This window comes from Drosophila willistoni, chromosome 3R, assembly GCF_018902025.1.
Source record: "Drosophila willistoni isolate 14030-0811.24 chromosome 3R, UCI_dwil_1.1, whole genome shotgun sequence".
Classification (NCBI taxonomy): Eukaryota; Metazoa; Arthropoda; class Insecta; order Diptera; family Drosophilidae; genus Drosophila; species Drosophila willistoni.
The window spans coordinates 11,284,085-11,295,951 of NC_061086.1; the positions used below are offsets into that span (position 1 = coordinate 11,284,085).

General features: G+C 38.9%; 3 protein-coding genes and 1 long non-coding RNA gene across 4 annotated transcripts; all 4 read right to left on the reverse strand.

Annotated features, from left to right (window-relative positions):
- Nucleotides 1-154: 154 nt before the first annotated feature.
- Nucleotides 155-548, reverse strand: LOC124460504. Its single transcript, XR_006954414.1, has 2 exons — nt 411-548; nt 155-354 (listed from the first exon to the last, which is right to left on the reverse strand). It is a non-coding gene; the product is annotated as an uncharacterized LOC124460504 (long non-coding RNA).
- Nucleotides 549-925: 377 nt separating this feature from the next.
- Nucleotides 926-1,876, reverse strand: LOC6650042. The gene is made up of 2 exons (XM_002073576.2): nt 1,529-1,876; nt 926-1,462 (listed from the first exon to the last, which is right to left on the reverse strand). Exons 1-2 carry the CDS (start codon nt 1,842-1,844, stop codon nt 942-944), a joined length of 837 nt encoding a protein of 278 aa, XP_002073612.1. The 5' UTR covers nt 1,845-1,876; the 3' UTR covers nt 926-941.
- A 579-nt stretch (nt 1,877-2,455) lies between these two features.
- On the reverse strand, nt 2,456-8,796 carry LOC6650044 (putative uncharacterized protein DDB_G0282499). Its single transcript, XM_047009409.1, has 9 exons — nt 8,647-8,796; nt 8,312-8,560; nt 5,071-5,171; nt 4,720-4,970; nt 4,273-4,640; nt 3,871-4,026; nt 3,823-3,824; nt 2,730-3,743; nt 2,456-2,468 (listed from the first exon to the last, which is right to left on the reverse strand). Exons 1-9 carry the CDS (start codon nt 8,794-8,796, stop codon nt 2,456-2,458), a joined length of 2,304 nt encoding a protein of 767 aa, XP_046865365.1.
- A 239-nt stretch (nt 8,797-9,035) lies between these two features.
- LOC6650045 lies at nt 9,036-10,585 on the reverse strand. The gene is made up of 3 exons (XM_002073579.2): nt 10,127-10,585; nt 9,746-9,898; nt 9,036-9,681 (listed from the first exon to the last, which is right to left on the reverse strand). Exons 1-3 carry the CDS (start codon nt 10,443-10,445, stop codon nt 9,509-9,511), a joined length of 645 nt encoding a protein of 214 aa, XP_002073615.1. The 5' UTR covers nt 10,446-10,585; the 3' UTR covers nt 9,036-9,508.
- Between the last annotated feature and the right edge of the window lie 1,282 nt (nt 10,586-11,867).

Sequence of the window (11,867 nt, forward strand, 5' to 3'; positions counted from 1 at the left end):
AACTTATTATTAAGCTGGACAGTAGCAAGGCTGTTGCAAATCGCATGTTTTGTGGTCGTTCCATGTTCGTATTTGTCAGCATCTTAAGCGTCAAGGCAAATCACTTATCGTCTTTATATGCAACTCCAAATGGGAGCAATCAATTAGAACACAATTGAGAAGATATTCTGGGGAAAGTCTAGCCCACACATTTTATTATTCTTTTTCCAAATTTAAGACTTTTGTGTATGGATGGTAATTTATTTGTGGTTTACAGATTTGCATACAAACAGCATTTCATATTTTGAGGACATCTACTCGCTTTGTCTATTGCCACAAAGCAACTGCTTTTGCAGATTCCAATCTCATGGCAGCCTGTTTTGTAAGACTTTATTAGATGTTCAACTGGTTATGTAGTTATTGGAACCTACGAATAAATTTAGCAGCGAGAGCAAGAGGCAGCAAGAGAAAGAAACAGGAATATAGTAAAATCTTTAACATCATTTCGGCGACTAAAACAGTTTGCTAAATATTGCAAATGAAACCCAGGCACAATTTATTTTAGTTGATTGCTGGCAACTGAGTACAAAGATAAGAGCATGGTTCAATGCCAGGGGCGTCTATGAGCTAATTATATAAGGGATCTTTAAGAGGCTATGCATTGTTTTACTTCTTAAATAAATAACTTGGTTTTTTTTTACAAATATGCAATTGAGTTGCATTTTCTAAACATCTTGACAATTTTTATATCTACTACATCAACTGAAGTTTTAAATTCCCCTGCCACTGTAACATTTAGTTACACTATTAAGTGGAACCCATTAATTATTACAGGTGGCAAAATATATTAATTTTACTAGAAATAAATTCTCGCATTTTTCCTTTTGCTTTGTTCACAATTAACGAAGAATTTAATAATAAATAAATAAATTAAGTATTTTAAAAATATGATAAAATATAAACTACAATTTTTGCATTTGGCTAGGCTGCTGAAGGTTTAAGGAACGGGCATACCCGCCATAACCATATCCACTGGCACTACCACCACCACCGCCAGCTCCAAAATGAGCACTGTGTGCGTGTCCATCTTCATGGCTTACCGAGTGGGAATGGCTGGAGGTATAGATGGGCTTGGCCACTATCTCATAAGTGGTCGATTTGCCACCGCCGCTAGCCAAACTCTTCAGGCCCAATACACCAGAAAGTGTTAGCGCCATTAGAGCGGTCATCAAAGCCTTGCCGGCCATTAGGGCAATGGCTCCAAAGCCCATTGCCATTAGCATGCCCTTCATCATAACGCCAGCTGCCAGAAGGGCCTCCAGTCCTCCTTTTTTGCCAAACTTATGCTTGCGGCCCTCTACCAGGGATTTGTCATCAAGCAGACGAAAGCGAAGATAGCGTGTCTTTAAAAGATTCTCCATTTTGGCGAGTATATAACCATTTAGGCGTGTATTGGGATCACTGGGATAGCTTCGAGCCACTTCTGTAGGATTTACAAAAATTTCCCAATTCAGACAATTTAATTATCCAGTTTATCGGGCTTACTTACCAGCCATCAGCTCTGATGTCTTCAGTTCCGTGGCATTCTCATCTTTAACGACACTGACACCAGGCAAAACATTTAGTTCCTGTTGCTCAGCTAACTTTTCCATTATCTTGACAATCTCTATTTTAAGGCACATCCAGCTAAATGGTGAGATCTCACACTCATTCATTGAGGGATCCATTTTTTGTGGCTGCTTTAGCGTCTCCACCTGTACAGGTGATGGCTCAGTTGTCGGGACGTTTGCTGCTTGTCCATATTTGCACATGAAAGCGAACAGGGCTAAATAAAATAAATACTCCAAGGTCTTGACCAGCAACATCTTTGGTATAACGAACGTCTAATGATTCGGGAGCTGTATGAACGACTGCAACATCTCATTTCTTTGGTTTTGCTTTTTATACCCATTTCCCTTTCACTACACGCACCGAAAATCCAATGCCTCGTTTAAGGTGCTTGTCCGTCTGTTGTGCTTTTCTAATTACCCCAGCGATTTGTGGTCGAAATTCTTCCCAGCGTCAGTCAACTGCGTCCAAGCGAACGACTGGGCCGGGCAAATGGGCGGCACTTTCGCTTTCCTCTGCGGCAGGGGCCAGTGTAGCGAATCGTTCGGTTAATTCTGTCACCAAAAGTTCCACCTAATGAATTCCCAGAGAGTAAAAGAAAACTCGCAGATATCAGCATAATTACCAGACAGATAAAAGTCGCGTGCCCTCAGTGTCCATAAATTAAGTCCCAGCATTTTGTCTATCTCTCTTGGACTGACTAAATATTCGTTGTTAATTATGACTACAATTTCATTTTGATCCAAACCCTCTTAAGACTCTCAGCTTTCTTCTCCATAAACAAAGCGAGAAAAAGTTACATATTTTTGTTAAATGACTTGCATATTTACGATATCTAAATTATGATACTTCAACTAATATTAGTATTTTAATGACTCCATCTGAGGGGGTCACATATTGGTAACAATAAGGAGCATGTGTTTCCGGATATCAATAACATTATCATGCTTTTATTTTTTATTGTTAATAAATAGTTGAAGAATTTAATTTGGGATACAAAGTAAAATGAGAAAAGTTTAATTTTAAAGCAATGACAAAGTGAAGGGAATTTTGTTTGAATTTCATAAATCCACAGAATTATTAATTTAAAAATCCTTTTTTTAGATGTTTCGTCTGTCAAGTTGTTTCTGTTGTTGCTGTACATATTGGTAAGTGGGGAAAGATAGTGCATATTCCATTTTGTGTAGTTGGTTCTGTTGTTGTTGTCGATGAAGAAGAAGCCACGGCTGTCGATGTTGTAGGTTCTGTTGTTGTCGATGAAGAAGAAGCCACGGCTGTCGATGTTGTAGGTTCTGTTGTTGTCGATGAAGAAGAAGCCACGGCTGTCGATGTTGTAGGTTCTGTTGTTGTCGATGAAGAAGAAGCCACGGCTGTCGATGTTGTAGGTTCTGTTGTTGTCGATGAAGAAGAAGCCACGGCTGTCGATGTCGTAGGTTCTGTTGTTGTCGATGAAGAAGAAGCCACGGCTGTCGATGTCGTAGGTTCTGTTGTTGTCGATGAAGAAGAAGCCACGGCTGTCGATGTTGTAGGTTCTGTTGTTGTCGATGAAGAAGAAGCCACGGCTGTCGATGTTGTAGGTTCTGTTGTTGTCGATGAAGAAGAAGCCACGGCTGTCGATGTTGTAGGTTCTGTTGTTGTCGATGAAGAAGAAGCCACGGCTGTCGATGTTGTAGGTTCTGTTGTTGTCGATGAAGAAGAAGCCACGGCTGTCGATGTCGTAGGTTCTGTTGTTGTCGATGAAGAAGAAGCCACGGCTGTCGATGTCGTAGGTTCTGTTGTTGTCGATGAAGAAGAAGCCACGGCTGTCGATGTCGTAGGTTCTGTTGTTGTCGATGAAGAAGAAGCCACGGCTGTCGATGTTGTAGGTTCTGTTGTTGTCGATGAAGAAGAAGCCACGGCTGTCGATGTTGTAGGTTCTGTTGTTGTCGATGAAGAAGAAGCCACGGGTGTCGATGTTGTAGGTTCTGTTGTTGTCGATGAAGAAGAAGCCACGGCCGTCGATGTCGTAGGTTCTGTTGTTGTCGATGAAGAAGAAGCCACGGCTGTCGATGTTGTAGGTTCTGTTGTTGTCGATGAAGAAGAAGCCACGGCTGTCGATGTCGTAGGTTCTGTTGTTGTCGATGAAGAAGAAGCCATCGCTGTTGATGTTATAGGTTCTGTTTTAGTTGTCGATGAAGAAGAAGCCACTGCTGTTGATGTTGTAGGTTCTGTTGTTGTCGATGAAGAAGAAGCCACGGCTGTCGATGTCGTAGGTTCTGTTGTTGTCGATGAAGAAGAAGCCACGGCAGTTGATGTTGTAGGTTCTGTTGTTGTTGTGGATGAAGAAGAAGCCACTGCTGTCGATGTTGTAGGTTCTGTTGTTGTTGTGGATGAAGAAGAAGCCACGGCAGTTGATGTTGTAGGTTCTGTTGTTGTCGATGAAGAAGAAGCCACCGCTGTTGATGTTGTAGGTTCTGTTGTTGTTGTGGATGAAGAAGAAGCCACGGCAGTTGATGTTGTAGGTTCTGTTGTTGTTGTGGATGAAGAAGAAGCCACTGCTGTCGATGTTGTAGGTTCTGTTGTTGTTGTGGATGAAGAAGAAGCCACGGCAGTTGATGTTGTAGGTTCTGTTGTTGTCGATGAAGAAGAAGCCACCGCTGTTGATGTTGTAGGTTCTGTTGTTGTTGTGGATGAAGAAGAAGCCACTGCTGTCGATGTTGTAGGTTCTGTTGTTGTTGTGGATGAAGAAGAAGCCACTGCTGTCGATGTTGTAGGTTCTGTTGTTGTTGTGGATGAAGAAGAAGCCACGGCAGTTGATGTTGTATGTTCTGTTGTCGATGAAGAAGAAGCCACGGCAGTTGATGTTGTAGGTTCTGTTGTAGTTGTCGATGAAGAAGAAGCCACTGCTGTTGATGTTGTAGGTTCTGTTGTTGTGGATGAAGAAGAAGCCACGGCAGTTGATGTTGTAGGTTCTGTTGTTGTTGTGGATGAAGAAGAAGCCACTGCTGTCGATGTTGTAGGTTCTGTTGTTGTTGTGGATGAAGAAGAAGCCACGGCAGTTGAAGTTGTAGGTTCTGTTGTTGTCGATGAAGAAGAAGCCACCGCTGTTGATGTTGTAGGTTCTGTTGTTGTTGTGGATGAAGAAGAAGCCACTGCTGTCGATGTTGTAGGTTCTGTTGTTGTTGTGGATGAAGAAGAAGCCACGGCAGTTGATGTTGTAGGTTCTGTTGTTGTCGATGAAGAAGAAGCCACGGCAGTTGATGTTGTAGGTTCTGTTGTAGTTGTCGATGAAGAAGAAGCCACTGCTGTCGATGTTGTAGGTTCTGTTGTTGTTGTGGATGAAGAAGAAGCCACGGCAGTTGAAGTTGTAGGTTCTGTTGTTGTCGATGAAGAAGAAGCCACCGCTGTTGATGTTGTAGGTTCTGTTGTTGTTGTGGATGAAGAAGAAGCCACTGCTGTCGATGTTGTAGGTTCTGTTGTTGTTGTGGATGAAGAAGAAGCCACGGCAGTTGATGTTGTAGGTTCTGTTGTTGTCGATGAAGATGAAGCCACGGCAGTTGATGTTGTAGATTCTGTTGTTGTTGTGGATGAAGAAGAAGCCACCGCTGTTGATGTTGTCGGATTTGTTGTCGACATTGTCGTAGTGCGGTGGCCTGGATCTCTTATGTGGAACCTGTTATGCACCTTTTTCCTTATATTTTGGCCCAATGTATGTGGCCGTTGGTTGTGCACATGAAAGAAATGGTCTCTATTATCCTGTGGATGTCCTTGTTGATGAAATGGAAATCGTTTTAGCTCGTTTAGATTGGACTCTTTGGCTATATCCAGGTAATCCATTTTTCCATATTCTGTATCACTTATCATGATCGAGTTTTGCTGATCGATTGGATTGAGCCAGACTGGAGATCCTACTATTGCAACCATAAAAAGAAATTTGGCTGCCAAATTGCCAAGTCCGTTCAGAACACTCTTCATCTTTTTGGAAAACTAACAACGAAATGCTCAAGCAAAGCCTTTTATAAGCAATTCAGGAAGTGGGTCATTTAAAAATTAATTAGCAAGAAGATAGAGTGATATATATTATTTAAGGTTATTTGAACGTTTTTGCCAGACATTGAACTCTCATGGCACGAACGGCGTTAAATAATATTGTCTCCATAATGAAATTCGTATACCCTCACCAAGGCTCAAAGTAAGAAAGTCGCGATTAGCTTTCAGGAAAGGTTCATTTCTAATAGCATAAGTTTAAAATAGTTTCATAATTTGTTTTTAGTTAAAGTTTATGTTTTTCATAAACACAAATGATTCATTTCAGAGTTTGAAAGTGTTGAAAGTCCATAACGGATCGTATCCAGTGTTGTAAGTTCGCAACAAATGAAAAATACACTAACGCCTAAAGACAGGATCGCGGTATTTTTTCAGTTGCTTTTTTGCTTACATATATTATTTTTTATTCAAATGTTAATCTTTATTAGTCTTAATCGCGTTAAAGGAAGATAAAACTATTACACAGGCCGACATTTTTGAGGTCATGAAAAAGTGTTTTAAGTTCAATATGTGTCCAATAGTAATTAGGGGGTGCTGATCACGGCCCTGTACTTAGTTTTTGTCTATTACGTCAGGTTTTTGAGAAAATTGTTTTGAAATTATTCAAATTGGCCGCATTTGCAGTATTTTATTGAATAATATAAACATAATATTGGGCTAAAAACAGTTTTATTTAAACCTATTAATATATTAAATCTAATTTAATAGCAATTTACAAAATATTAAACAGGTACTTCTTTGTTATAATGCATAATATCTTACACTTTGGATATGGTTCTATTATGATTTAAATTTGAACCAAAAAGTTCGATATAGCGATTTCAAGAATTGCCAGCTTTATAATTTTAAAGATTTATGGAAATCTTATGCGTCTTACCAATTGTTTATTAGTAATGTTTGCACACAAAAGCTATATTCTGAAATCTGCTAAAAAAGATGAAATCTTTTTTTTAACTTTCTATAGTTTACTTTTGGGTGCCTATTTTCCAATCCCAGATCCCCTGATTTTACAAAATCTGGACGTGATGGGCAAAAACAAAGTATGCAGTCAGAATCAGCGTACCCGAATTAGTTAAGAACACCTCTCAAGTTAACGTCACCAAATATCATGTCGGCCTGTGTTATTAAAGTTTTTTTTGACCGACGATTTGTTGCATATTATTTGCAATTTTCGGTGAGCGTTCTGTAGCAATTACATTAATAGATAATTAAAACTACATTTATTAACACTCAATAAACACGTAAATTAATTTAAATGGTTTTGCATCAGGCGCCAAAGAAGACTCATTTAGGGCTCCGAGCAACTTACGCAAATTTTTTACTCGATTTTGTATGTGTCGCAGTCTGTGTGTGTGTGTATGTGAGCGGGTGGGATGAATAAAAGACGCCATATTTGTTGTTGCTTACTCTTTCGACATTTCTTTTCTCTCTCTAATGTTGTTGTGTTTATTTTGCAGCATGTCGTCCGTTTCGTGACGTCATTGTTTTTGCGAGGATTGCAGCTTGAAGAATCTTAAGAATTTGTAAGCCGCATTATGCTTCATTTCATCACCTTGGAAAATTATTGCCATGGATCATGGATCGTCATGTAATATGAGGGAGTTCACAGCTTTTTCATGGATTCAGTGAACAAGTCGAAGATAATAATGACGTTGTTATGATGTACAAGGAATGTAGCAAATATGATCTCAATGTTGGCAATTTCCATTTTCAAATGCAACAGAATGTCAATAAGTTAAAAATTCAATCAATTTGTGTGGTTTTCGTTACCTTTTATTTGCCACACAACTGTAATTCAGACTAATCCAATGAATATGCCAAGAACAACATCAAGAATTCTCAACAGGTGAGTGTAGAGACTTTTGATTTACATACATTAAAGTTACTAATTCGATTTTAATTCATTAAATTTATAGATATCAATATCCAGAATGCTTCAGGGGTGAGTGAAAAGACTTCACTATTACTAAATATCCTACACTATATCTTTACGTCAAGAGCTTCAATTTACAATTAACTATTTGCAGAACTTGCTCTCTTAATATAAAAGGTGGCACAGCTTTCTCTCTTACACTGCAAAATATATAATCATTATTTTATTTGCTACTCTTTATAAGCATCAATTGTTCAATATTACCATCGACTACTGGTGTATATAAAAATATGATCTCTATTACCATTCCAATGTCTTTAATGATGGAGCTTCAAGTAATACATTTTCCAATGTTTTAGATCTTTTATCATATTTAAGTTGTGCTGGTCAACAGGATAAAGCCAGACTTGTCAAAACCGTTCAAAGTTTCGTCATACTTTGTTAAAACTGATAACGAAATGCTCGAGAGTAGACTTTTATCAACAATTTAAAAAAGCAGGTCATATAGAAATAAATCATATATAAGATAAAGTGAATTATAAAAAATATTCTACGTTTTTTGGTGCTAATTTAATTTAGCCAACTGGTTTTAAGCATATTCAATAACTATATATATTCGTGTCTAAAAATTCAGCAATCTTTGCAGTCGGATTTGGAACTTTGTTAAATATGAGTAGATCTTTATTAGATATGGAAACATCCAAAACTTTTTAGTTTTAGTTTTGTTTTAAATAATGGTATATACATATATAAATATTAGGAAACGCCTTTTCACTGCTTTCAAAGTATAAAAATGTCCTTGACTCAATTATTTTGGGGGTTTACTTGGCAATTGCTGGCAAAGCGGTTGATGTAGTCACTGGACCGGTTGAGGTAGGAATTGCTGTTGAAGTTGTCACTGCTCCTGTGGATGTTGGAATCGCGGTTGAAGTTGTCACTGCTCCTGTGGATGTTGGAATCGCGGTTGAAGTTGTCACTGCCCCTGTGGATGTTGGAATCGCTGTTGAGGTAGAACCTGTTGTTTGCCGTGGAGTTGTAGATTCGGGAGGTGGATTGGATGACTGAGGAGTTGTCCTGTAGCCGAGCTTGTTTCGGAATTTATTGCCCCATTGAAGTAGACCTTCTGGAAACCGTTTCAATTGACCAGAATTAGGATCAACTGTGCCCTCCACATGCTCCTGTGTATATTCAACTTGCAGTACTGGTTCTTTATCGTCCACTGGATATGCCCAATTGGCTGTTACCAGAAACGCGACAATAAGAGCGATTTTTATATATATTTTACCACAATCGATGCGAAGACTTGCCATTTTTGTTTATACTAAAATTGACTTCTGTTTAAGGCGCGTTTTATAGGCGCGATCGGAGAAAACTGTGGAGAAATTATTGATTGGTCTGTGTGTATATATAATTAAAAATAATTAGTGTTAATTTTGTTAATCTATTTTCGCGATATAAATTTCGACTGTAAAATGTATTTACTTACGAAACTGAGAAATCAGGTTTTCTTTATAAAAGTAAGAATTTTAAAAGTATTCAAAGATATTTGTTTTCTTTTCATGAATCATTTTTATTCAATTGCTATTAAAAATATCATAATAAATACTTAGTAAATAAGTACTCTTTCATTTAGCAGACATAATTTAATGAACCTGAGTGTGTTACGTGATATTGAGTCTGCTAGAAATTGTGGATTGTGGATGGTACAATAAATATGGCGCAAAATATGATTAGATTATTCGATATGCATTGTCCTGAGCTATCCAAGTCGTCGGTTGGGTTCGTCGGGGTGGCCGTTGGTTGTCATTTTTTTTTTTTTTTTTGGTATGTCGCAGCTAACTAACTAAATACAACTAAATAATTATTGACTACAACGAATTAAGCCATTCTTCTTGGTAAAGTCTTTGAAAGGGAAATGTAGAAAGGAAAGAGTCGGCTGGGTGGAAAGGAAAGTCAAAGTAGAAGAAGCAAAGAGATAGAAGAGAATAAGGTCGAATGAATGGAGTTGATTTCTATTGTTGCTTAGAAGGGTTGAGCCAAACCGTAGTGGTTGTAGGCTAAGTCGGCGGCAGCAGCTTGACCATTTCGGCTCCAGTCGGAGTGCACAATATCGGCATTCAATGGGCTGCCAGTGATGTAGGCAGTGGTGATGTGATCCTTCTTCTTAGCCAACAAATCCTTGAAGAAGGTGGCACCTATGAAAAACGCAATGTTAAAACTAAGCATGTCAATTTTGAATTAATTGTATCTCATACTAACCAGCCAAAATGAGGGCAAGGAAAGAGATGGCCAGAGCCTTGAGGGAAATGAACTTGATGATGGTGAACAGAACCTTGATGACCACAGCCTTCTTCAATTTCAAAGCCAACAGCAGTGGCAACAGCATTTTCTTCATGCGCTTGCTGCGCGATTCTGTATAAAATGAATAAATTAAGAATACACAAATCCAATTTAATATAAATCACACAAAAGTAGACTATACTAAGAGCTTCAGTGAAAGCTTTTCACTTATTTTAAACTTTCGCTGGCAAGCATGCAATCAAATTAACTTTCGAATAAAGTTTCACTGTCTTTTATTGTTTACCGCGTCGAATGCTTAATATGGAAATATGTGTATGTGTTTCACTTTCGATAACTTACCCTCCATGGCACGTCCACTGTAAACATTCTCGGTATTCTCATCCTGCTCATCACCAGAGAACGAAAGGTTCAGTTCATGGGTTTCCAAATAACGTTCAGCACGATCCTCAAACGATTCAACAGCCTTGCTGGCGCCAAAGCTACGTCCTGTTTCGGTACGATCAATGCGCAGGCCACCAAACAATGATACTGAATCTTCATTATCCAATTTATTCAGCATATTCACTAAATCCTTTTCGCTATTATCCTGCGATGGCAGAGCCAAAGCACCGCACACAAAGCTGGCCACGAGCACAACACAAACGAATTTCGCGCACATTTTTGATGATTGTTTTTCCGGAACGGGTCAAGTTGATTTGGGGGGGAGGAAAATGATTTCTTTGTATTTTATTGATATTGATAGTCCTTTCGGGGAATCGAACACTGTTGTTCCAGCTCACTGCTGTTGGCTTTGTGAATGGAAATTGCTTTGTGATTAATTGTATGCAATGTCCAAGCATTTTATACTTTTTCGAAATTGTATGCGTGCCTTTGGGGCCACCGCCGAATCGAGTCGATTGACCAATTTTAGTGGCTAGAAATCGCCGGCTGGCCAAAAACGTATCAAAATCAAAACGCAGCACTGCTGCAACAACAAAAACCAATACCAACGGCAGAAGCACAATTTATGCAAAACGTACAACAATTTCTTGACCATATTTCCATGCACGTCGTCGTCAACGAAAGGGAAGTCTTTCCCGCTGTCGCAGTTAGTAAGCACTTTGCCGGCTTGAATATGATTTTTTGTTTTTTTTCTTTACATATTTTATATAAGCAAATGGCCCAATTTTAGCCTATCCGTTAGGTGGGCATAATTGGCATGCAATTGCTGTCGCCGTCCCTTGTGTCCAGAGACAGAGAGAGGACGTGACTTCATTTAGTTATGAGAAGATGGACTGTGCCAGATTCTAGGGTCTGTGGCTGGCTTTGAGCTTTGCTTTTTCCTTCTCATCCATCTGCTGTTTATCATTAGACGGGCCATTGAATATCATTAAAGCGATTATTAGTAGACTCGCCCGTATTTGGTATGCCTCAGCTGTGGTGACTTAATGCGCGTTTTGGCCCAGTTAAAAAAAAAAACAGCAACAAGAAACAACAACGCCAACGCATTTGTGTGAGCGCTTTCGATTTCATTCTCTTTTTTTTTTGTTGCCGTTTTCTATTTCAATTGCTTCTAAATCTATTTCCAAAAGAAAGCTGAATTGTAGCACATAGTCGCATATATCTTTTCAATCGCACAAGTGACACTTTTATGAGCATAAGTAGAAAGTTTCTGACTGCGACTTGTGCGGTAAAGGTAAACAATTAACATGCCAAGGCACAGGTATGTTGGCATTAGAAATTTCAATTATCATATGTGAGTAGATTGTTGTTGGCGGAGAAGAGTTGAGAGGAGGAGGCGGGAAGGTAAGCACACTTGCTAAAACTAATCTAAAACCTTCTTCCCCATGGTCAAAGCATATCAATTCTTGGTGGCAGTCGACACTCAAGCAGAACCTGCCACAAGTTTTAATTGCCACAAGAAACTTGTTTGAGGGTCGTGTCCATGTGACAAAGTTCCAAATATTTGTCGCCCAACCAGTTGAGTTAAGTTGACTTAACTTGAGTTGAGTGTTCATAGTTGCTGGTATTTCAATTAAGCAGTCATTGCCATGAGAAAGTATTGCCCCACACACAGGTAAATATATTCTATTTGATTGTG